At 49.6% G+C, this 22508-nt stretch overlaps 1 protein-coding gene and 1 non-coding gene across 4 annotated transcripts in view; both read right to left on the reverse strand.

Annotated features, from left to right (window-relative positions):
- Positions 1-965: 965 nt before the first annotated feature.
- PRRC2B (proline rich coiled-coil 2B) overlaps positions 966-22508 on the reverse strand; it is a 28732-nt gene continuing 7189 nt past the window's right edge. The window contains exons 9-31 of one of the 3 annotated variants that reach the window (XM_054393633.1): positions 22088-22178; positions 21478-21670; positions 20790-21105; positions 19995-20185; positions 18002-18209; positions 17064-17283; positions 14377-16446; positions 13279-13478; positions 12504-12649; positions 11824-11965; positions 11193-11275; positions 10355-10543; positions 10013-10207; positions 9490-9576; positions 8903-9007; positions 7992-8184; positions 6669-6766; positions 5929-6056; positions 5141-5369; positions 3496-3672; positions 2728-2819; positions 2065-2146; positions 966-1225 (exon numbers count right to left, since the gene is read on the reverse strand). In XM_054393633.1, coding sequence (XP_054249608.1) covers positions 1085-1225; positions 2065-2146; positions 2728-2819; positions 3496-3672; positions 5141-5369; positions 5929-6056; positions 6669-6766; positions 7992-8184; positions 8903-9007; positions 9490-9576; positions 10013-10207; positions 10355-10543; positions 11193-11275; positions 11824-11965; positions 12504-12649; positions 13279-13478; positions 14377-16446; positions 17064-17283; positions 18002-18209; positions 19995-20185; positions 20790-21105; positions 21478-21670; positions 22088-22178 — 5576 coding nt within the window. In that variant the 3' untranslated portion in view covers positions 966-1084. Of the gene's footprint in view, positions 1226-2061; positions 2147-2727; positions 2820-3495; positions 3673-5140; positions 5370-5928; positions 6057-6668; positions 6767-7991; positions 8185-8902; positions 9008-9489; positions 9577-10012; positions 10208-10354; positions 10547-11192; positions 11276-11823; positions 11966-12503; positions 12650-13278; positions 13479-14376; positions 16447-17063; positions 17284-18001; positions 18210-19994; positions 20186-20789; positions 21106-21477; positions 21671-22087; positions 22179-22508 lie in introns of all 3 variants that reach the window. The other 2 variants (XM_054393635.1, XM_054393634.1) reach the window with 2 other exon arrangements.
- LOC128976412 (small nucleolar RNA SNORD62) lies at positions 7652-7739 on the reverse strand. The gene has a single exon (XR_008489379.1). It is a non-coding gene; the product is annotated as a small nucleolar RNA SNORD62 (small nucleolar RNA).

Raw genomic sequence — 22508 nt, forward strand, 5'->3', positions numbered from 1 at the left:
GGCCAACTCTTCTGACCCATGTGTGGTGAGATTTCTCTGTAACAGATTTCACATTTCCTCCATCTAGGATTTACATTTTGGTGTGTGTTTGGCAGCCACTAAAAACAACCCCAAACCCACAGGAAAAAAAAAAAAAAAAAAAAAAAAGAACAGACCACCCCACAATCACCAAACCAACCATCCCCAACAAACCTAGATCCAGATGAGCTTATAACCAAAATTTGCTGGGCTTTTCTTTCTTTCCCCTTAGAACAAAACCACCACATTGTTGTGCACGAGGCACCCCAAGGCTACACTTAAAATTGGTGCAAGTTTGAAGGTTAATGCACTGATCTATCATATACCTTTAGTAAGAGTTTACCTCTAAAGCAAGCAATGTTTCTAGCTTAAAACAAACAAAAAATACTGCAAAATTAATGAATGCTGTTAACTGACCTGGGTTTTTAATCAACCTGAAAGGCTAAATCCTCTGGGGGAATATACACCCAAACAAACTCAATTTAGAAAGAGTCACGATTCTCAACGTAGCACAGAACCAACCATATGCAGAACTCAGCAGAGTTTTTGTCAGAACACAATTTCAGCTGAAAGGAAAATTCTTTTTTCTGGAAGGAATGAGGAAAGCAGAAAGAAGGGGGTGAGGGGAAATGAGAGAACATATAAAAGTTCTGCTATAAACAAAGATATAGCTCATTTGTAAAAACCTCAGCTGCCTTTAAAATGAAAAAACTTCCAACTAACCCCTCTCCCCCAGTTGCCACTCTGCTGAGACAGAAATAGGGAAGGGGAAGGATGGGCTTTGCCAAAGTGAGCAATCACAGCTACCTGTGGATGGGGCATGGAGGGGGAAAACAAATACAAACAATGGCTCGAGCCACTTAAAAGTCAGGTTGGTTTGTTTTAAAGCAAGCAGGTCAATGTCATATCCACTGTTTCAAACTGCTTTGTTGGGAGAGGGGCTTGGGTGATGTCGCTGCTGTCAGTCAATGTGGGGCAGGGATTTGCAGGAGATCCAGTGGGGTCCAGTCTAAGCTGCAGGGCCTCTCAGGCAGCAGGAGCAGCTGGGTGGCCATCAGAGGTGCTCCTAGGCCTTGCTTTCCTCCACTTTGACTGCCTGAGGCTTGATCGCTCCTGTGCGCACCGGCTTCATCTGGCTGGTGGAGGCTGCCTCTTGCAGCTTGACCGCTCCCAGGTTGGCTTTGCTGTCATCCACACGCTGCTTTGCCTTTGGACACAGAAAAGCAAAGCATCAGCCAGCACAGGCCTCTAGGCAGACACCAAAAAACCCTTAACTGTCAGCATCATTCACACGAGACATAAAATCAGCTCCACAAATCAGGAATTTCTTCCATGCTGTCACTCCTTGCTGTCCTAACACCACTCTTGTGTAAGGAGCTCCAACTGTCTTACGTGTCTGGCAATGCAAGCAACCCGCACAAAACAACACAACCAACAAGGACACCGATTCAGGTAATCCTCTCATTTCTTCCATGCTCCCAACGCAAGGAGGACGTGGAACCATTAGAGTGGGTCCAGAGGAGGCCACCAAGATGATCAGAGGGCTGGATCACCTCTGCTAAAGAAGACAGGCTGACAGAGTTGGAGCCTGGAGAAGGCTCCAGGGAGACCTTGATGCAGCCTTCCAGGATCTGAAGGGGGCTAAAGGAGAGCTGGGGAGGGACTTGTTACAAAGGCTTGTAGGGCTAGGATGAGGGATGACGGCTTCCAACTGGAAGAAGCTGGATTTTGATGAGACATTAGGAATAAATTCTTCCCCTTGAGGGTGGTAAGGCACTGGAACAGGCTGTCCAGAGAAGCTGTTGAGGCTCCAAGTCTGAGAAGTGCTGAAAGCCAGGTTGGATGGGGCCTTGAGGCTGGAACTGGATGATCTTTCAGGTCTATTCCAACCCAACCCATTCAGTGACATTCAAATCACAGAGCACTATTGCTGGAGTCAGTGTAACACCCACCCAGGGAAAATGCCATCCCTCTCAAGCCCAAGGCACAAAGTTACAGCCCAGAGGAGCAGCCACTGCTGCATGCTACAGCACTGAGGTACACTACCTGCTGCACATAGTGTCCTTGCACAGAGCCCATGCTAACTGCTGGTCCAGACGGCTTCCCGCTTGGGCTGGCAGAGCTAGGCCTGGAAATCGAAGAGTCGACAACATTCATGGAGTAAATTCTACAATGGAATGAGAACCTTATTCATGGGTGAAAGGGAAAAAGCAAGACAGCAGAAAGCAGCAGTAGACAGGGCACCAGCCTGTGCTGTGCAGATCAGTCAAGAGGAGAAACAGAACTAACTGCACTTCCCAGAAGGCTTCATGGGCTGAAGGTTTAGTGTGTGTGGGCATGAGCACCTCTCATCTGGAGAGGACCACAATGCAAACTCTAATTAGAGAGCAGATTCCCCACCTTAACAAGGAACACCCAGAAGCACACACCAGTTCCAACTTGCCTGTGAGACTCAGTCAGTAAATAGCTTTACACACTTCCCACTAAGGGCCAGGTCAGACCCATGCTGGCCCACGGCCCCAGATGAGAGCCATAACCATGCATTTGGACACAAGCATGGTCCTTGTGTCCAAAAGCACAGGCAGCACGTTCTGCATATGAAAACCCAAGGGAATCCTGTGCAGTGCTTATGCACCACCTCCTGGAAACAGGGAACACTGCTCCTCCCCTCTTCTGACTTACAGAGACCAAACTCCACAAACATCTTACCTGTAGGTGTGTGGTGATGGTACAGCCCCTCCAGAGGACATACTCTGTTTGCCATCAGAGAAATGAAACCCTTTCATCTCCATTTGGGAGGACTAGAGAGGAAAAGGAGCGAGAGAGAGTATCACATCTGCACTCACCACTCACTCTACTTCATAGCAACACTTAAGCCAAATTTCTGCCCTTTTACCCATTGTGCCCATTAAAAGAAGAAATATTTTTCAGGTCAAGAAAGTGAGGCTTTTAAGTGAAATCATCTGCTGGTATGAAACCAACCAGCCAGCAGCACCAGCAAACACAGAACCTGGAAGTTAACTGCTGTGCTCTCTCCCCTATAACAGACAAACTTAGGGCATGAATCCACCAAACCAGACAGGACATTAATATACCTACTCAAATGGACAAGCTTCACAACAGTGTGAAATATCTGGGCAGTATTCCAACTGCGTCTGGAGCTCACCACCCCTCAAGCACTCTGGGGAAACCTGTGTAAACATGTAATAAAACTGCAGACTCCAAAAACTGGATCAAAGCAGGATGTGGCTCCCTGGAAACTGAACGATGACCAGCAGCAAAACCTGAAGAACTGCTGGTCTGTGCTTTGGAGATGGGGGGGAAAGGGTTCCTTCATTTTAACACCAACCCTGGGCTTTGATATTTCAGGATCTCAAACTAGCCAGTGTCCCCTTTAACAGGCAAGATCAAGGAGTGAAACTGGAATGCAGGAGGGGTTAATTAATGCCACAACCAGCACCAGGAGCTAATCCTTACCTCCCTGCTGGTAGCGAGGACAGAAGGCTGGGATCCAGGAGGGAGGATTCTTCGAGGAGCTCCTACAGGCAGGTTTTGCCCCTGAGGAAGCTGGATGGACTGTGGCAGGAGCAGGGGCTGCTGGCCAGAGCCATAGCGGGGCAGAGGAAGCTGGGAGCCAGGCACAGGCATTGTTAGCTGTGTGAGAAGTACACAGAATTACCCTCAGGGAGGGAAAAGTCTCATGTGTGACACGCTGCCTCCTAACAGCCTGAAAGCACAGCACTGCTAAAAGGAACCTCACAAACAGCACAGTCTGGCACAGAATAAATGCAAATCAATGTACCAGAAGGACTTTCACACTGAAATGTATGTTCTGGAAGTGCTGCCAACACCCTGTCAGCTGGGCTTTCAACATGGCATCGACTTCACACAGCTGCACTCAGACACAGGGCTTCCCTTCCTGCCTAGAGCCTTCATCCACTTCTCCACTCTTCCTCACAGTCACTGCATGGATGTACTGCTCCTGATGTGATGACAGCATCAAACAGCTCAGTGTCAGGTGTTACATTTGCAGCTTTGATGGCCAAACCAGAAACCCTTCTGTGCTTTCATGCCAAGGCATTTGGAGGCCTGGACCTCTAGAGAAAGTGGTGGTGACCTCAGCTCTGTGCTCTGCAGCAAGCGTCCTGCTGCTGATGGCCATAATTAAGAGAAGCTTAAAAAAAAAAAATCAAAAGCAGCTCAGGCCCCAAGAGCCTCCTGTTCCCTCTGATTCATCTGGCAGCTCTCACAACTATTGGGTTTAGGAGGTTCTATGGCAACACTTTAATAAATAGAAAATAATCTAGGGCTGGCAAAAGACACCAAGTTATTGGCTGGTGATGGATAAAGCATTTCCAATACTCAGCTTGCCAATATTCCCTCTAGTTCCCTCAGCTAAATTACATCAAGGATTAACTCTTTATCTAAGTCCCAACCTCAAAACTCCTCTTTAAACAAACAAAATAAACCTCAACATGCTGCACCATAAATGTAAGATGAGTTTAACACAAGTACCAGACTTTTCCAGAGGATCAGAGCAGGTGTACACAAATACAGCTTTGCTCACAGCGGGGTTCAGTGCCTTGATGGGAACCATGCTGTACAAATACTTGTTCACACAACCAAACTCTCACTAAGATCCTGCCAAACAGATAGCAGAAGTTCTAAAGAAGAGCTGGTTAAGAAATGAACAGCTAGATGAGCTTTTAATCAAAGGCCCTAGGGTCCCCTGGAAGATCCATCTGGGGACAATTCGGATTTGGCTCTAGGAAAAACTACTTTTAGGACAACTACTGCATCATGGCTCCCTGTGCATGAAGTGCTGTGAGGTTTCAGCTGTATTACAGGTCTGTACTGAGGGTGAGGCTTCCCAAGGTACAAGTTGACACCTTTGCAGGCACAGACAAGCATCTCGCAAGACTCTCATTAAATACAGTGCTGCATGTTTGAAAGGATGGTTCCCAGAACAGAGTCTCTCAGGGAGATCTTCTGCCTCTTTACAGAGGGCTTAGCTCACACCAACACATGACTCAGCACAAATACTCCTCTCAACCCAGCCTCACAAACAAGAGGCTGTCAAAAAGCCTGCCCAAGGGAGTGACTTGCAAGGCCTGCTCCTAACCTGGGTGAGTTGAGAGTCCATCATTTGGGAGGCTGCCTGGTTTAGCTGGCCTTCATAAACCAGTGCCTGGCTTCCGTTCATGGGCTGGTAGGGGGACCCAGACTGGGTTTTCACCACCTCCAAGGGCTGCATGCCTGGGAAGGCTGAATATGGAGGCTTCAGAGCAGTGCCTCCTGTCAGGACCATGGTGCTGGGCTGAGACAGACTGGGGTGCATATACACCTGAGACCTGGAGAGAAAAACAGCAGGACTCAATACACAGAAAACCTCTGGAGACAACATACTACCCCCTGCCAAACCACATCTGGTCTGCAATCAGCTGTCAGGCTCTACTGATAGGCTGTGATGCCACTTTCCACTTAGTTACAGGGCTTGGTTATTTTCACTTGCATTGTTAAGCACTTACAACCCTGTCTTTGTATTGCAGAGTATTGGACAGAATGACATTGTGTTCTGTCCAAAGTTTGTGTTTCAGTATCCTGCTCAACAAGCTCTGGATTAGTAGTAAAGCAGGATTCAGGTTACCAGAAGTCTGCAGCAGTTTTGCAAAGCAGAGTAGAATCAGAAGTGAAAGATCCAAACAAAAGCTTGGGAAAAAAAAAAAAAAAAAAAAAAAAAAGGTGGTTTGGTTTATTCTTGCTCCCCACCCAGGCAGTGTTAACTAGGGGAAGGAAACAGCACATCAAAGGGGGAAGAGAGGATGAGTGCAAAGGATCTGATCGATGCACACAGCCATCAGGAACATCAGAGATCAAAGAAGGAGGAGATGTAAAGCTGGAAGGAGTTACCTGAAGGGCTGTATGGAGCTGTACATCTCCTGGGACTGGGAAACAGGCAAACCACCCCTCAGCCCAAGCTGAGCTTGGGCCTGTAAGGATGTGTGGAGGGAAATGGGAATCTGTTGAGCAGCAGCAGCCTGCAGAAGAAATTAAGATGACTAAGAGGTACAAGAAGGAGCCAGAAACTCTCCCAGGCTGTTAAAATACATTAGTTTCCTCTGTGAGTCAATCTGTTATGACAGTTACCTACACTACACCTTTACCCAGCCCCTGCATCAGTCCACAGCACACTAGCACTCTGGCAGGGGAAGATGATGCAGAGACACCTGAAAGAGGGGTGGTTGATGCCTGCAGGAGGCATTTATTTGATGGAGACATGAGGGGACCAACATGCTTCACCCAGAGCAGGCACTACCAATCCCTGCTCTCACTTGCCTGCTCTCCCCAACCCTGTCAACACCCTACTAAGGCTAGAAGAACTGCTCCTCAATACTGACTGTCTGGGGAATTTACTGGAAGTCACCTTCCCTCACACAGCCAACCTCAGCATCTGCTTCAGTTCAACCCAATCCAAAGGCACTGGTACAAAAGGGGGAAAACCCCTCAGCTCCCTCCAGTTTCACTAACCTGTGACAGCCAGTAGGAAGCAGGGCCATGTCTAAGCTCCTCTGGGCTATCAGTGAGATCAGGACCCCTTGTTTCTAACTGCCACCCTGAGCAGCCACTGGCTGGCTGCATTTCTCCCTTACCTGTTGGTAGCTCTGCTGCTGAGGTATGGTCTGAGGGACCAGGCGGGGCTGACTGGCAAACACATGGCCATCCAGATAGAGGGGTGGGATGTGGTTACCTGGGGGTCAGAGGAGGCAGGCTGTGAACTCGAGGTACAGAGGAGACACAGGCAGAGCACACTGCAGCGTTCCAGGCCAAGGCTATTTCCTAGCTCTCAGTAACCAGTTCAGCAAGTCACCATGAACATGGCACTGGTTCACAAGAGCCTCTAATGCTCATCAGGCCACGTGCCAAAGCCAGCAGCCACTCAGAGCAGCAAGCTTGCTGAGAACTGGTAACACCTTTCTGGAAGAGGCTAGATGGAAACCCAGGCTTCCCACCAGCACACAAACATCAGAGGTGCCAAAAGCTCAAGAGTTGGTGACCTGCATTCTAAACCCTTCCTTAACACTAGAAACTGCTCTGCAGTCATCTCATCTTTGTACCTCAGAGGGACAGAGAGAACCAACATGGTTTGAGACCTTCACACTAGGTCTAAAAGCCACATTCACCCCCCCAAGGGTGGCACCAATCAGGAAGTGCTTCTGTGCCACTCCTGTGCAGGTCTGAACCAGAAGATGTACAAGCAGCGTTGGGGTGGGTGGGGAAGGAAACACCTGACTTGGAACACCTTTTTTTCCAAGTGGAAGCCAGTAACAGAGTGGCCCACACACTACCACTTCTGTCCAACACATCCTACCCCGTTCTGGAATTGAGGACAGTGCATGCATGAGAGGTCCTTTGGGACCCAAGAGTCAGAGAGTCCAAGTCTCCCTCCTTTTCCCAGAGGCTCTCATTATACACACCAGCTGACATGGCTGAGTTTGAGCTTCTCCAGCTCAAGGACTGCGATCTGTAAGCAAGTGGTCATTAAGTACAAAGAGCAGAAGGTGCTCAGGGCCTGTGATTTCAGGATCCAAATGAGCAAAGGAATGGTTGACATTGATACTGGGCCTGCTGGAAGTCTCTCAGCCACAGGTTTCTTCACTTCCCTTCTATCCTACTGAGCGCACAGTGAAGGGTAAGCAGGATCTATTGAGACATCACAGAGACTTGCCACCAGCCAGGCAAGTTCTCCTTGTGCTAGGCTTATCCCAGTCACGCTCAGCTAACACTCTTCCAAGTGGAGACATAGTCCCTCTTTCAGTCCCTCTTTCTGCCTTGACTGAGTGGTTAAGCAGCTGCTCAACAGCAGCCAGCCAGTTACTCTACACAGCAGCTCCTCTCACCACACTCTACTACAGCCAGAGAATGATTCCTCGATCCCAGCCAATGCAAATGCTGCTGCTGCAGTTTGCAGGTACCTGGAATAGATGCAGAAGGTGCTACAGACGCCACAGGCATAGGAGGCATAGAAACTCCACCAAAAGAGCTGTAGCTGACACCATTGGAAGCTCCAACACTGGAAGGAGGCTGGATGCCTGAGCCTGCGCCTCCCGGGGAGTTCTGTTCTGGTAAACTAGGAGAGTTTTCCCAGGCTTTACGAGCAGACTCCATCTATGGAAACGAAGGACAATGACTACAGACAGTTCAAATGGGGAGGACAATGCTGAAGCCTAGAGCTACTCATCCAGGACCTATTAGTTCAAATTCAATCTGGTCCTGTCACAGTGGAAAGCTGGCAGACCTGACATCAAGGGGATTCACAGCGACTTCCAGCGGGCACGCAAGTAGCAAGTGACATGACGAGAGGAAACTGCCTCAAGCTGCACCAAGTGAGATTTAGGTTGGACATTAGGAACAATTTCTTCCCCAGAAGTGTTGTTAAGCCCTGGAACAGGCTGCCTAGGGAACCAGTTGAATCATCATCCCTGGAGGGGTTTAAAAGCCATGGAGATGTGGTCCTGAGGGACGTGGTTTAGCAGCAGACTCGGTAGTGTTGGGTTAATGGTTGGACTCAATGACCTTAAAGGGCTTCTCCAGCCTAAATGATTCTATGACTCTATCACTGACCAGCCACCTTATCCAGCTGCTGGAACAGCAGCAAAGCTCTCCTGCACTTGCTCTACACCTGGCAAGGACTTCAGCAGCCAGCTCAAGCACACACCCTTCCACCCACGCCGACCAGCATAAAGGCACAACTTTTACAGCAGCTAATTAAAGGCTTAGCAGTACCTCACCAAATGCTCTGGGAAAGATCTCTCCATCCTCACTACTCTGGCCATGCAGACAGGGTATCCACACCTAGGACAAACACCTATGGCAGCTTGCTTACCTTAAGAGTGAGGTCTGCAGTGGGGAAGGACATTGGGTTGAGGCCAATGCACCGCTGGAGGTGATGATCTCTCCTCAGGATAGGGATGGACTGCGTTAACCCTGCCTGAGGGGAGATTCAGAAACAGGGAGGACTTTTAAACTCTTGTGGGAATGCCAGGAGCAACCAAGGCTGGAATAAAGTGGGATAGCTCCAAAATGGCCTAACAAGTGACAGCCCTCTGCTTTGCTGTGGCAGATGAGACCTTCAGAGGACGCTGGCCATGCAGGCCCCTAGCTGCATCATGTCCATTACCAGCACTCAGGTCTCAGGGGAGGAGATTGGAGCTCTCTGAGATCTGCAGTACCTCCTGCTTCACACAGCTCTCAGTGATCATGAGAGTTGCTCCCTACACACTTCTGAACTATTTTTAATCAAGATACTTTGAGTGCACAGATGTCCATTATGGATTTTAGTTAGGTGTGCTGCCTAAGCATTGAGTGTGAAGTCAGCTACAAAGAAATATGCTTACTCTCTTCAGAAGCATCTGAGGTTTACCTAAAGAGTTATCTCCAACAAATGAATGCCAAGAAAGAAGAGACACTTACATTACTGGCCAAAGCATCCTGCAGTTTGGTGACAGGGTTAGCTGCAGTGCCAGAAGCAGAACCAGGTGGCAAGCTGAAGTCAGAGTCCTGGAAAAAAAAAAAAAAGGCAAAACACACCAAATTCAAATCCAGGTCCAAGGGTCACCCATCTGCTTCTCATGGTTAATGACTTACTGAATCATGACACTAGAAACTAAAGGTTGTCCTCCAGTAAGCCTTGCTGGAAGAAAACCAAAAGAAACTTCTCAGCATTCAGCAGCAGGCAACCCCCCAGAGGCACATGAAGGCTTAGATGGCCATAATTTTGTCCCTCACTTCTGTTACCACCCCAGCTGGTCCCTGGGACAGTATTTCCAAGAGGCTATTACATGCCGGCCAAGACATCTTGAGTACCTGGTTTGTGTCAGTAACAAAATCTAAGACAAATCTACAACCTGGAAGCTTCCTCCTCCTGCCTTAATCCACCTTTCACATCTCAACAAGCTCAAATCACCAAGAAGAGAATATTAAATTCAATCCTCACTTTAGGATTTACTCCAAATTCAATGGGTGGCACAGGAAGTACAGAATCCACGTGAATTTCCACCCCATTAACTGGGGGAATATTCCCTTCCAGCCGTTCCGTCCCCTCCGAACCCTTTCTGTTTTTCAGGGAGCGTTCGTTGCCGATTGGTCCAGGCTTGTGTTCCTTGTTCTGTCCTGAGCCTTGATCTGAATCCTTAACAGGAAAGCAGAGAGGCTGAGACACAAAGACTGAACAACCCCAGCTCCAGCCTTAAAAAAAACACAACGCTATCAAGAACAACACGACCGCTTCACAAGGGCTCTCGCTCTGCACTCTGGCTTGGCTGCAAATCCAGATTACCTTTTTATCAGATTGCTTCTGCACTTGCTCCTTCTGGCAGTCAGGCTTTGGGTCCACCAGGCCAGCCCCATTCATCTCCTCTGGTTTGAGGGTGCCATATGGAGAACTGCGCTGAGAGGAGGTCGCGGAGGATTCCCGAGACTCCGCGCTCAAGTCAATGCCACTATCCCCCTGGCTGCCTTTAAAACCCTGCTATGCAAAGCACGAAATGTGTTAAAGCCCCGGACTCCGACCCAGCTCCACAAAGGAGGACAAAAAATATCCCAGAAAACAGCAAGACCATGTCCCCTCCTCAAATCACACTCTTGGTTAACTGGCAAAGGAGTTGGGCCTGACCTGTGGCATCCCTGGGCTGCCGCTTCGGCTCTACACACCTGGACCATGGCTTTAGAGCGAGGAAAAAGTGTTCCAGGTAGCAACCAGGCTGAGACTGGCAAACTTGTTTCAGCTGGGACCCAAAGCAGACCTGAGCTCTGGTCTCAGAGGTGAAGCATTCAGGAACCTTCTCTGCCTTCCCTGCATTACAGCTCTAACTACACACTGCTCACAACCATTCCACCATCCTCCATCACACTCTGCACCTAGCTAGGAGCATAACCCTCAAACAGCTCTGCCAGTTACTCCAGATTTATACCCACATGGAACACCAAGAAGCCCTTGGCCCTCTAGGTCAAGATTTGAGCAGCATCAAGCCCAAATCACAACTGCAAAGAGACAGTTTAAAATTGCTCAAGCAGAGAATTGCTAAGCACAGATGAAGCAATGAGAAGCAGAAGCCACCTACTTAAGTGTCTGACACACACAGTACCTGAATAGCACAGCAGGGGATATCACATACCTCAGTGGTGCTAGACTCAGTTCCATTAAAGGTATTGACAGGCTTGCTCCAGGAATCACTGCCAGGAGACTGAACAGAAAGAGCTGGAAGAGAACAGAGGATTCATCTGTTTGAAACAAGTGTGAGCACACCTCGTGCGCCATGCGTGCTACACTTCACTATTCACTTCCAGACATGACACCTTGGGAAGCCAGTGCTACCCATCTGGCTGAGACATGGCACAGAGACAGGGAAGAGACTTCTTAGGGAACATGAAAACAACAGGAGAAAGAGCAAAGATTGAAACAAGAGAGGCATTGGCTACTTGGGGCTAGAGGGTAAGAAAACAGAGTAAGACAAAGTAAGAAAACAGCTGAAGTAATCCAACCCAACAGGCTAGAAAACGCTGTGTAGAATCTGGATGTTATAAGAAGATCCAAAATATAGATGTGGAGACTGCCATGGAGAATAGTTGAAGAGTACAGGAGGATAGTTGAAGAGTACAGCTTGGAACAGATGCTACTGCAGATGGCTGCTAGCTTCCTTCCCACCTCCAGCACCAGACAAGAGAAGGTTGTGTGTCTCCTCCTAAGCTCTTTCCTGCACAGCCCAGCTCTGTCAAACACTCGACAACAGCCAGACCCAAACTCACCTGGGCTGTTGCTCTCCCAGATCTCTGTGCCCAGGCTGTTTGCAGACACTGTTACATCACTCTGCTCCAAGCACAAGCTGTTCTGCTTCTTAGCAAATCGAGGAGGAATGCGAGACTGAAGGACACGAGCCTTGGCTGGTGCCTGAGAGAGAAAAGGCAGAGGCCATCCACCTGTCACTGCTCCTGACAAGGTCAAAGCCTGCATTTTCTGAATGCTGCAGTGTGGAAAGCCCCAAATTTATGTAACAGAACTGTATCAAGTAGTTCATTTTTTTTGTTGCTGTTGTTTAACAGACCCTGTGGCTACTGGGAGGTTCCTCCACCCTAACAAGGTAGTGAAAAAATAGATCTTTCACTATTTACTGCTGCCCAGCATCCCCCCACCTACAGCCAGCAAAGTGAGAAGCAAGCTGCTTTGGATGGGGATCAGTGTAGAAACCCCTCCTTAACTCACAGCTCTGCTAGAAAACAAAGCAGCCAGACATCTAACCACCCACTTCAGGCCAGTAGCCCCTGGGGCTCTACAGTTGAGATGTTGCTGGAGCCTAACACAGGTTCTGCACTACTGTGGCCAACTGTGTGCCTTCTGCTCATCCAAACACTTTTTTGGGGGCTCTATTCCTCTGACTGCAGTCCCAACAATGTCTCAGGTGAAGCTCTTTCAGCCTCCCATTCCTCACCTGAGCAGCTTGCTCCTTCTTCCTCCGCTCCTCTTCCAACAAACGACGCTGCTTCTTAGTAAGAACCTCAATGAAGCCTTCTCCTGCCACGGAACCTACTTCACTCTCCTCTGCTGTGCTGGACACCCGATTATCAATGATGGTACCTGAAGAGAGCACAGACAGGGCAGCAGTGGTGCATGTGTGCATGCTAGAAAGCTTTATAATTGCAACAGTTTCAAGTGTGCATTCCAAATACTGAAAAGAAGCTCAGCCAGCAGCACTGCAGCCAAGCTTTGAACACTAAGCCTTGGCAGACTGTTAGCATCTAGTAGTACTTTATCCTGGAGGGCTCTGCCTCAATGTGAGCACACTCCAGCTAGGAGAGCTTGGGGATGTGAGCCACAGTGTTTGGGAACTTTAGGTGTGTATCAACTGAAGTAAAACTTGGATTTTTCCAGATGTTAGCAAGGACAAAGCAGGCACAGCACCTTCTGAAAGCACACTCATCAACCCTGGGTACAAAACCAGTTCCACAAACAGCAAACAGCTGAGTCATGGCCTAATGCCAAAGGTTTCAGAGCCAGACCTCAGACTCAAATTCCCCACTCTGGACACCCTTTCAACTTCCTTCACACTATAGACGGTATTGGGGACTTGAACTTTAACATCTTGGATAGAAATATTCTCCTCAAATCCAAACTTTCTATAGAAGAAATATTACAAAGAGACTGTCATAGTTGGAAATTTGGACTGAAAATTTAAACAAAAGAAACAACTGAATGAAGACACTCACTTCCATAGCTCAGCTCAAACTGTGACAAGGCCTCTCCCTTCTCACTTGTTCTTTGTGCAGTGGATTTGGGCTCCTTCTCTGGCTTTTTACCTGGCCCCTCAACACTCTCTGAGTTGGCATGGGAGGCCCTATCCAAGCTGTAAATGGAGTGGCTGCTCCCACCACTGGTGTTGCCAAGGCCCCCTCCTTCTTCTGGAGACCTACAAGGAAAGAAGAGGAATGAAAGAAGAAAAAACATCACACATGGGCTGGGTTTTCTTTACCTAATCACATCTCATCCTTCCCCAGCCTCTGTTCAACTGGAGCAGACGTTAAATTCCAAGCACACTGCCCATTACAAGGATGTTACTGGGAAAGTGGGAGGGAAACAAAACAGTACTCATCCTCATGGGTCAGACAAAACACTGCCCCCACAACAAAGCTAATGCCCCAGCCTGGCCCTGTGAGGAGAGCTGTTTGCTTCTGTGCAGCATCTCCTACTCTCCTAGCATTTAAACTACACTCCCACCTAGAAAGGTTGGACCAGATGATCCTTGAGGTCACTTCCAACCTGGAATTCTATGACACTGCCCTAACAGCTCTCCTCCTCCTCCTCTGGCAATTAACAGACAATTCCTGGCAAGTATCAAGTGAGAAGAGAAATGGGGAGAAGCTGATAACACTGAAAGAAAAAAATAAAATACACAAAAAAAAAAAAAGAAAAAAAAAAAAAAAAAAGCTTTGCCACAGTGTTTGCTACACTCCATTGAGGACCCATGGGAGAAGGACGGGTTTGGAATTAAAGACCAGGATTTCCTTCAGATTTTTCATGTCTCTAGCAAGAGGCAGTCCAGAGTGGAGAGCTATCCAGGCCTGAAACTAAGCTAAAGAGCACAGCATGTCATGCCCACAGTCTCAGCAACTTCTAGAGACCTAGATTCCCAGCATAGAAGCAAAAGCCTCCACTGGTTTTAGAACTGACAACAATGAAACCTTTGGACATAAGAAGGCTAAATAAATGCTGCTGGAAGTCACCTCACTAGATGCAAACAAACACAGGCAGCAGCTCCTCCCCCAGTATCATATGACAGACACCTGTAAACCAGAAGGCAACGTTACCTTTTGCTCTTGATCAGTGTCCCATTCTGCTGGCTCTCATATCTGGAAGCTGCTCCGACCGGGCTCCTGACAGCCTGCTCAGCAAACGCTGCTGGCTCAGCCTTGCGGCTCTGCCTGTCCACCAGGGGCCTCTGACTCGAGAAGCTTCTCTTTGCTAGCTCCCTCTTCTCTCCCAGGCTGCCACTCCCGAGGCCACCCTCCAGCTGGCCTTCGCTCTCCAAAACCCCCTCTCGCCTCTCCCGCCGCTCGCTGAAGTCACTGCTCTCCGACGCCGTCTCCCACTCCTCGTTGGCGTGGTCTGAGGAGGTCTGGTAGGACAGCTCAGGAGATCGCCTGCTGGAGATGCTGCTCTTCTCTGTGGTGGGCAGCTTGGGTCTTCCAGGCCACTGGCTGGGCAGCAGGTTGGGGCCTCCTTCCTCAGCATTCCACTGCCCAACCGACTCCCTCTCTTGCCTGAGGCGCCTGAAGCGTGGGGGCTTATCCTGGCGGGGGGGCCGGCGCCTCCTGAAGGGCCTGTTCTCAATGTTCTCCTGATCTGCTGAGTAATCCTCCTGGAAAAAGTGCCTCTTGTCCTCCAGGTGACTCTCGTCAAACACCCGGCTGGAGAAGGACTCCACGTGTTTGTAAGAATCCTGGATGTAGTCCCTGTCGGAGTGCTGCCTGCCCCCAAAAGCATCCGACGCAGAGGTGTGGCTGTACTCCTGCCAGCCTGCTCCCCCACTCCTGCCCTGCCACTGCCCGGGCTCCTTACCCATAAAACCCCTCCGCCCGTAGCCAGAGTTGCTCAGCCTCGGCGGCAGCGACCTGCCAAAAGCTCTCGGAGCCCTCATCTTAGGATCCAGGCTGTTGTGATCGTCTGAATAGATTTTGTTGGACCTCCAAGACTCTTTGAAGTCTCCCTTTTTCAAATCGCTCTCCTCCCTGTCCAGCACAGAGCCCTCGTTGCTGTTCTCCGAGCCCCTCTGGCGCCGCCGCTTGGGGAGCTCCTCGTACTCAGAGCCCTCGCTGTGCGTCTCACTGGCAATGCGGCGCCGCGGCTTGCCCCTGGGGAACTCCTCCGGCTGGTTGAACTCCCGCAGCCCTCGCCCACGGTTGCTGCTCCGCTGGTTGCCATAGACCCCCCTGCTGCCCACCACAGCACCTCGGCCTCGGAAGGTGAACTCTCTGAAGCCTCTCCCTCGTCCACGCCCTTGGCCTCTCCCACCGAAGGCTTGCTCCTCATCGATGAAAATCCAGTTGTTGCGCTTTGTGGGAGGGAGATCACCAGAATCTCTGGATAGTTTGTTCTCCCAGGTTCTTTCTGGCTTCTCTTCCTCTTCTTCCTCCTCCTCTTCTTCTTGAGATTTCTCAGCCTCTCGGGCAAGGTTGGCTTGGGACGAACCTTTGTCATCCAGGAGGTAACGAGTGGAGTTCAGTAAGGCTGCAGAATCTTCTGACTCATTTTCTACTTTCTGGACAGCCACCTTCTCCTTCAGTGGGTGTGAGGTGTCCTCTCCCTCCAGTTTAACCTTCTCCATCTCCTTCTCCTTCTCCTCCACCTTGAGGGCTTTCAGGACTGGTTTTTTAATCGGGCCTGATCGCCGTGTCCTTCCCATCTGCTCCTGCTGCTGAGCAGTGCTGGTGTTGCGGTTCTCAGGAGCCCACTCTGCTGTCCCCTCAGAGGGCTGTTTGCTATTAGCTCCTTCTTTCTTCCAGGGGTCAGCACTGAAGGACTGCTCATCCCTAGGTGCTTCCTCAGCAACTTCTGCTGTGGTCTCTGCAGGTTTCTGATGGTGGCTGATGTCCCAGCCATTGTATTCAGGCTTCTTCTCAGCTTGGATAAAATCAGGCTCGAGGGGTGAACACCTCAGGTTGGCATGGCGGCTGCCAGCAGGACAGGTTTCCTGCACGGTCTCCTGATGCTGGAACAAGAGATCTTGGCCTATCCTCTGTGAAGACAGGCAGCTGTCAAAGTCTGCTTGGGGCTTCTTGTCAAAAGCATTCAAGTACTCCTCCCCTCTCTCCTCGAAGAGATCTCGCTGGGCACTCAGACTCTCCGGCCTTCCAGGAGAAGCAGAGTAACTGTCACTCCTGAGAGGGACACAAGCCACAAACAATCCAAGTCAGCAGAGCACTGCATCTGCAAGGGGCCAGGCTGGGCACAGGAGTTGGAAACAAACTAACAAACTGGGGTTTGTTCTAAATCATGAGCAATGAGCCTATAAACACCTGAATGCTGGGCAGCTCTGTGGTCCCAGCCTGCACTATCTGCTTGGGAAAGCAATAAAAGACAAAAGCAAGCAGGTCCTATCGTGGGCAGTAAGCTTAAGAAATAAAGGGGGATTCAGCCTCCAACAGGTGTGGAGATCTGAAAACAAGAAATTGGTTTCAGAAAGCCTCAAACTAGGAATTATCCCAATTTTTGACTCATTGTTTTCTGTACTCAGGTAGGTGACAAGTGCCTCCCTCCTACTGAACAGGCTCCAAGCTGGTCAGCATCAACTGGTATCAGGCAGACAAATCTCTGAATAGCTCAGTCTGTAAGCACTTCCAAAACTTAACCACTCAACAGCTTAGGGCTGTTACCAGAGCAGTATCTCGGCCTATTCAGAGAGATCTTTGGGTCAACTCTGCACCTGCTTTTCAGTGAGGAGATAACTTATGGCAGCACATCACAGCACATAAGGACAGGGGAGTTGAGCACTCACCTAGCGTGCAGCCCCTCCATGGTCACGCTGTCAGCCTGTTTCTGATGTGGCAGGGAGTACCCTTTGCTCTGCAGGGATGTGTAGCTCTCCTGGCCCCACACTGGCACAGGATCCAGGGCAGCAGCTTTCCTTTCTGCCTGCCCTGCCTGGCAGCTCTGATCCTCAGACTGACAGCTGCTCCCAGCGATGGAGTCCTGCTGAATCATGGGCTTCATAATTCCTGGTCATGACAGAGTTCAGGCCATTAACAACAGCATCTCACAGCCAAAAAGAATTAACAATCCCCAGCTAGCTGACTCCCCTCTTCCTTCCCCTTCCTGCAGGTGACTGCAGCCATGGAAACCTTTCTGCTAGAGGGGAGCCTGCGCTTAGGAAAGGCACAGCTGGGAAACAGAGCTGGAGTGATGCAGAAGGTGGCAGAGCTTTCAGGACCAGCCTCACACCACCACACACCAGCACTTGGAAGCAAGCAGGTGTGTGAAAACAAACCACAGACTCAAGAGAGTGATTGATGCATCCTGGTGTTTATATTCACACCTCTGCAGATCAGTAACAAGGTAGGAAGGTGCTAGAAGCTCACAGCTTAGGAACTACAACATTTCCCCATCAAATTTCTTGAAGAAGGTGGTCTGTTAAGACTTCAGATGATTACAGTAACTCCTAAACATCCTCTTCCTCCAAGGGGCAAGATATGCTTTGACATCCACTAAGCCTCCAAAGATCACAGGGAAGATCTCCCACTGCAGTGCAGGGGATGGACAAACAGGGGTCCTCCCTTCCAACCTCCTCTGCTTCCTCACCAGATCTTAAGGCAACCAACTCTTAACCCTAGAGAAGGTCAATCACAGCCAGTCAGGAAGCAAATTCTGGACAGAGGTGAGCTGGAACACAGCAACTGTATGGATATGGACCAGCCATGAGTGTTGCAAGCCCCTTACCTGAAGGGTGAAGGGCTGAAGGGTAGAAGTCCACAGGGGTGCGGCTCTGTGCCATGCGAGGGTCCATGTAGGAGGGCATCATCATCCAGCGCGGGTCGAAGCCCAGCATCTGGGGATGCGCTGGGTAGAACGTCCGCTGCGGGTGGGAATGGGATGGAGGAGGGTAGACCTGCTGCTGCTGCCAGTGCTGCATCTTGTACAGCTGCTCCTGCAAGGAAGGAGCAGAGACCACTTGATGTGAGCAGGCACGGTGCCAGGAATCACACTTGCAAAGCGGCCAGCGGAAGGAAACCAAGTCCCAAGTGCTAGAGACCCAAAGAGGATCAGGAGGGTAGAGCAGAGAAGGGCAATGCACTTGAACATGGCCGATTCATTATTCTCTCAACACCACGACAGCCAGCAAAGGCTGCAGCCACAATCCCACACCACTATGGGCCATGCCACCTGGCTAAGTTCAAGGGAGCAGCTTCAGGACTGGAGTTTATCTTTTCTACACACAGCCCAGCTTCCTGCCAAACAGCATTTCCTGACTGGAACCAAATGCTTCAGAAGATGTTGCTCTTTGGAGGAAATGCAATTATTCAATTCTTTAGTGTGCATGGACATTAGTTCTACTCGTGTCAGTTGAGCAGATTAGATCAGAGCACCCTAACCTTAATTAAGGGAGCTGTTCATGTTCTGTGCCTCCTCCAGAGATGGGCTGACACCTTGGGGCTGGGTGCCATCTGCCACATGGCCAGTCCACCTTCCTTCACCTGAGGACTGCCACGATCCTAACGTGATTTGACATTTACCTTGTGCTAAAGGTCCAAGAAGCCCTCTGTGAGGGGAGCTTTGTGTACCAAAGGAAGGTTTCAAAAGGCCAACAGCTCCAATCAACATGAACCACATCTACTTACTGTCAAACATTTCATTCCCTTTCTTTACTGAGCTGACAAGTGTCAGAGGCTGTGCATGCCCCTACTGCAGAGCAGGAGGGACACCCTTAAATCTGCACCTGACACACAATGACAGCAAGAGAGAAACTCAGATAAACACAGATTGCATCAGAGTTATCCAGAACTTCAGCACCATGAAGCATATATTTCATTAAGGACACAAACACCACTTTTTTGGGGTCTTTTATCATGGAACCATGGCTACCAAAGCAGTGACACAAGCCAGCCACAACACAAACCGCCTCACACACCCCAACAACACAGAGGCTATGAGAAAAGAGATGAAAATTTCATGTTGTTCCAGTAACTGTGACCTGTGGGATTATTAGCATGACAGCAAAGCCATCCAATTATTTTTAGGTTTAAGAGCATCTCTTTTAAAGAGTAACACTGGCAGTGCTTGCTGCTGTGCATCTGAGTCAGGAAAATGTCAACTGCCCAGTAACAAGCAGAGGGGACCAGCCATAAAAGAGCAATTACTGAGCTTCCAAGCAAAAGCCGAATGAGAGGCTCTTCACTCCAGTTTGCAGCAGTGCTGATTATATCACATTTCAAGTGGTTATTCTGTGAAGAATGGCAATTAACTTTGCATTATCTCCAGTCCGGACATTCTGTCCCTTGTTTTGACTCTGCTGCCCTAAGGAGTCTCACTGCCTCTGGAAGAAAAGCTGAACCAGTTCAGCCTGGTCTCTCAGAGCCCCAAAAGAGGTTTTGCAATGAAAACAAAAATGAAACAATTAACACCAAATCTATTTATGGTGCAAAGAAAATCCTGATTTGAAAGAGCCTCACAGAAAAAAGGCTGGGTAAGCAGAAGATGAGAGCAGAGCCAGCTCTCTGCAGAGGCCAGAGGTGCAAGAAGAGCCCAAACAACAGCTCCAGCACCACAGGGTGCAAGTAAAATTCCTGAAAAAGGCCAGGGTAAAACTCCCATTTCTCACCTCCCAGCCAAAAGACAGGTGTTAGATGGTTATGTGACTGGGCTGAGAACCAAGCAAACACCATGGTTTGGTGGGGATCCAAAGGAAAAGGGCTGGGAGTGTCACACCTATTACCTGCTGCTGTTGCTGCTGCCTCTGGAATCGTGGGGGAAGAGACTTCTGATATTTGTTGAATTCCTGGGCTGGGGAGGGAGCTTCTCTGAGCTCTTCTTCAATGCTGCTTTGGGCTGCTGCTGCTGCTGGGGCAGGAGTCTCCTCTTCCAGATACCCAACAGAGGCATCCTGTGCATGAAACTCAGGGGTTGCTGCAGAGAAGAGAAGAAGCTTTGATGAACCCTGCTTGTGACCAGGCTTGTGCATGCAGCACACAAGGGTGTGGGCATGGCTAGATGATGTGGTTGAGCTTTGTTATAATACTACATAGCACCTCACACACAACCTCGCTGAGCTGCCTTGACAGCTCCAGAGCTTTGCCCATCCCATTTCAGTGATAATTCTGAGATCCTCCTCTACCATCAGCCTCCTGCTTAAGTACTGGGGAAAAAAGCCAATTTCCCCTATTACTCCTTCAACCTGCCAGCACTTACTGATAACCCATTTTCCAATCTGTGGCCCAAGAGCATGTTCTCAATATCATCATCTAATCAGGAGAAGATCAAGAGGCTCATTTCCAACAAGGTCTCTGCTAGCACGGCTGACTGAGCATAGATCAAGGCAACTAAAAAAGTTTGCACTTGGTTTAAATGAGCCTTCACCACTGATGCAAAACACTCTGCAGAACATGAGAAGCAGATGACCTCTCAAGAGCAAATGAAGCACCCTCTGAAGGCTCCCTCCCAGGAACTCCCCCACACACACTTCAGGTAGGAGTTCAGCCCAGCGGTGGAACAGCAAGCAGCGTCTCTGTACCTCTGCGGAAAACGTGGCCATTCTCTTGCACAGCATTTTTCTCTGTGCTTGGGGGACGTGGCTCCTCACTCTCTGTGTGTTTCTGGGTCTCCACACTCTTCTGAGCCAGTTTGCATTTTTGATCCAGCTGTTTCAGCTTGGCAGCACAGGCTGCCAGCCGCTCCTCCCTGGCTCGCCGCTCCTCCTCCTCCCGTCGCCTCCTGGCTCTCTCCACAGCCTCGGAGATCTCAGAGTGCACAAACTTCTGTCTCAGTGGCACCTTCTCTTCTTTGTCCTCCAGGGACTGCTGTCTGAGGACACTTCCCAGTGCAGGTTTCTGCCAAAGTAAAAACATCCCTCCATCAACATGACCCAAACATCTCCTGTATCCTGAGCTTTGCAGCCCATGCGGAGAAAATCCCCTCCTGGCTGCCTGCCCTCCAACCTCATCTACACAAATCCCACTTTTGGTGGGGAATTAGTTACTGCTGTCTCGTTCAATAGCTCTATTTTCTCACTGTGACAACCCCACTACTCTGGAGCAGCTTCCATTTCTTTTCTCTAGTGGGAGCACTATGCAGATGGATTTCTCTCCAGTTGGATATAAACGAAGAATTAAGAGCTTCGCCAGCATCCCATTTTCAATAAAACATCAAACTGGTCTCTTAAGGACAGTGATGTCCCTGCCAGCAGCAGGAACCTAACCTACCTGGTATTCAGAAGCAGAGCTCCAGCCATTCAGCTTCCTGGGAGGCTGCTGTGAATCCTGCACCTTGCGGCTGGGCCGGGCCATGCCAGCTGAGTCGTTCCAATTCTTCCCTTCCTCCAGGGTGTGTTTGACATCTGCACTGTCTGCAGAGCTCAGGGACAGTTGCCGCTGCCTCCTGGGGTCCCAGTTGTTCCTGCCATATAAACCAGCTCTGTATTGCATTTGCAACTTGCTTCAAAATGCATTTGCAGTCTCACCAAGTAACAAAGGCAACTGACTGCAACAGAAAGGAGCCATCAAAACCACAAAAACCCACCAGAGGCAACACACTTTTCCTCCTCAAGTGTATAAGGACTAAGACCACTGTTGTGCAGCAGAAGAAAGGTGAGATATAGGAAGGGGAGGAGGAAAAAAAGCCTGGCACATCCTAGCACTTAGCTTCAAGATGCACACACATCCTTGAGGTCAACTCAAAGAGTGGCCGGTGGAATCAACAGAGTCATGGTGTGAGATGGGGGATTGTGCCTCAACATTTAGATGTTTCGAAAGGATCATGGCACTGGGGACTGGTATGGAAACAGCTGCAGGGGTAAATGCAGTCCTTTCTTACCACTTCTGTCGCCCATCTTTAAGAGTTTCTTCCTCTTCCTCATCTTCACTGAACTTCAGTTTCTCAGAGTAATCCACTTCATCATGAATGCCTACAAAGGCAGAATTAGAGAAGGGATATGTCAGAGGCAGAAAACGGTTCCCTTGTCCTGATCCTGATGTGTGTTCTCCAAACCAGAGAACACACATGCTTGGCATCAACTACTTGGAAAGCTGAATGACCCCCAGAGCTACTGGAAATGCTGTGAGTGGTGTGGACCCCCGGATGCTGAACAGCTGGCTGGTCCCAGAGAGGGGCAGCACCCTGGGGATGTGGGGTTGCAAGTGAGGGGAGAGCCACCAAGCTGGAGTGTGTGTAACTGGATCCTGCAAGCCACAACTTGAAAGGCAGGACTAATTCTTCCCAGCAGCCACACTGCTGT

This window comes from Indicator indicator, chromosome 28, assembly GCF_027791375.1.
Source record: "Indicator indicator isolate 239-I01 chromosome 28, UM_Iind_1.1, whole genome shotgun sequence".
Lineage (NCBI taxonomy): Eukaryota > Metazoa > Chordata > Aves > Piciformes > Indicatoridae > Indicator > Indicator indicator.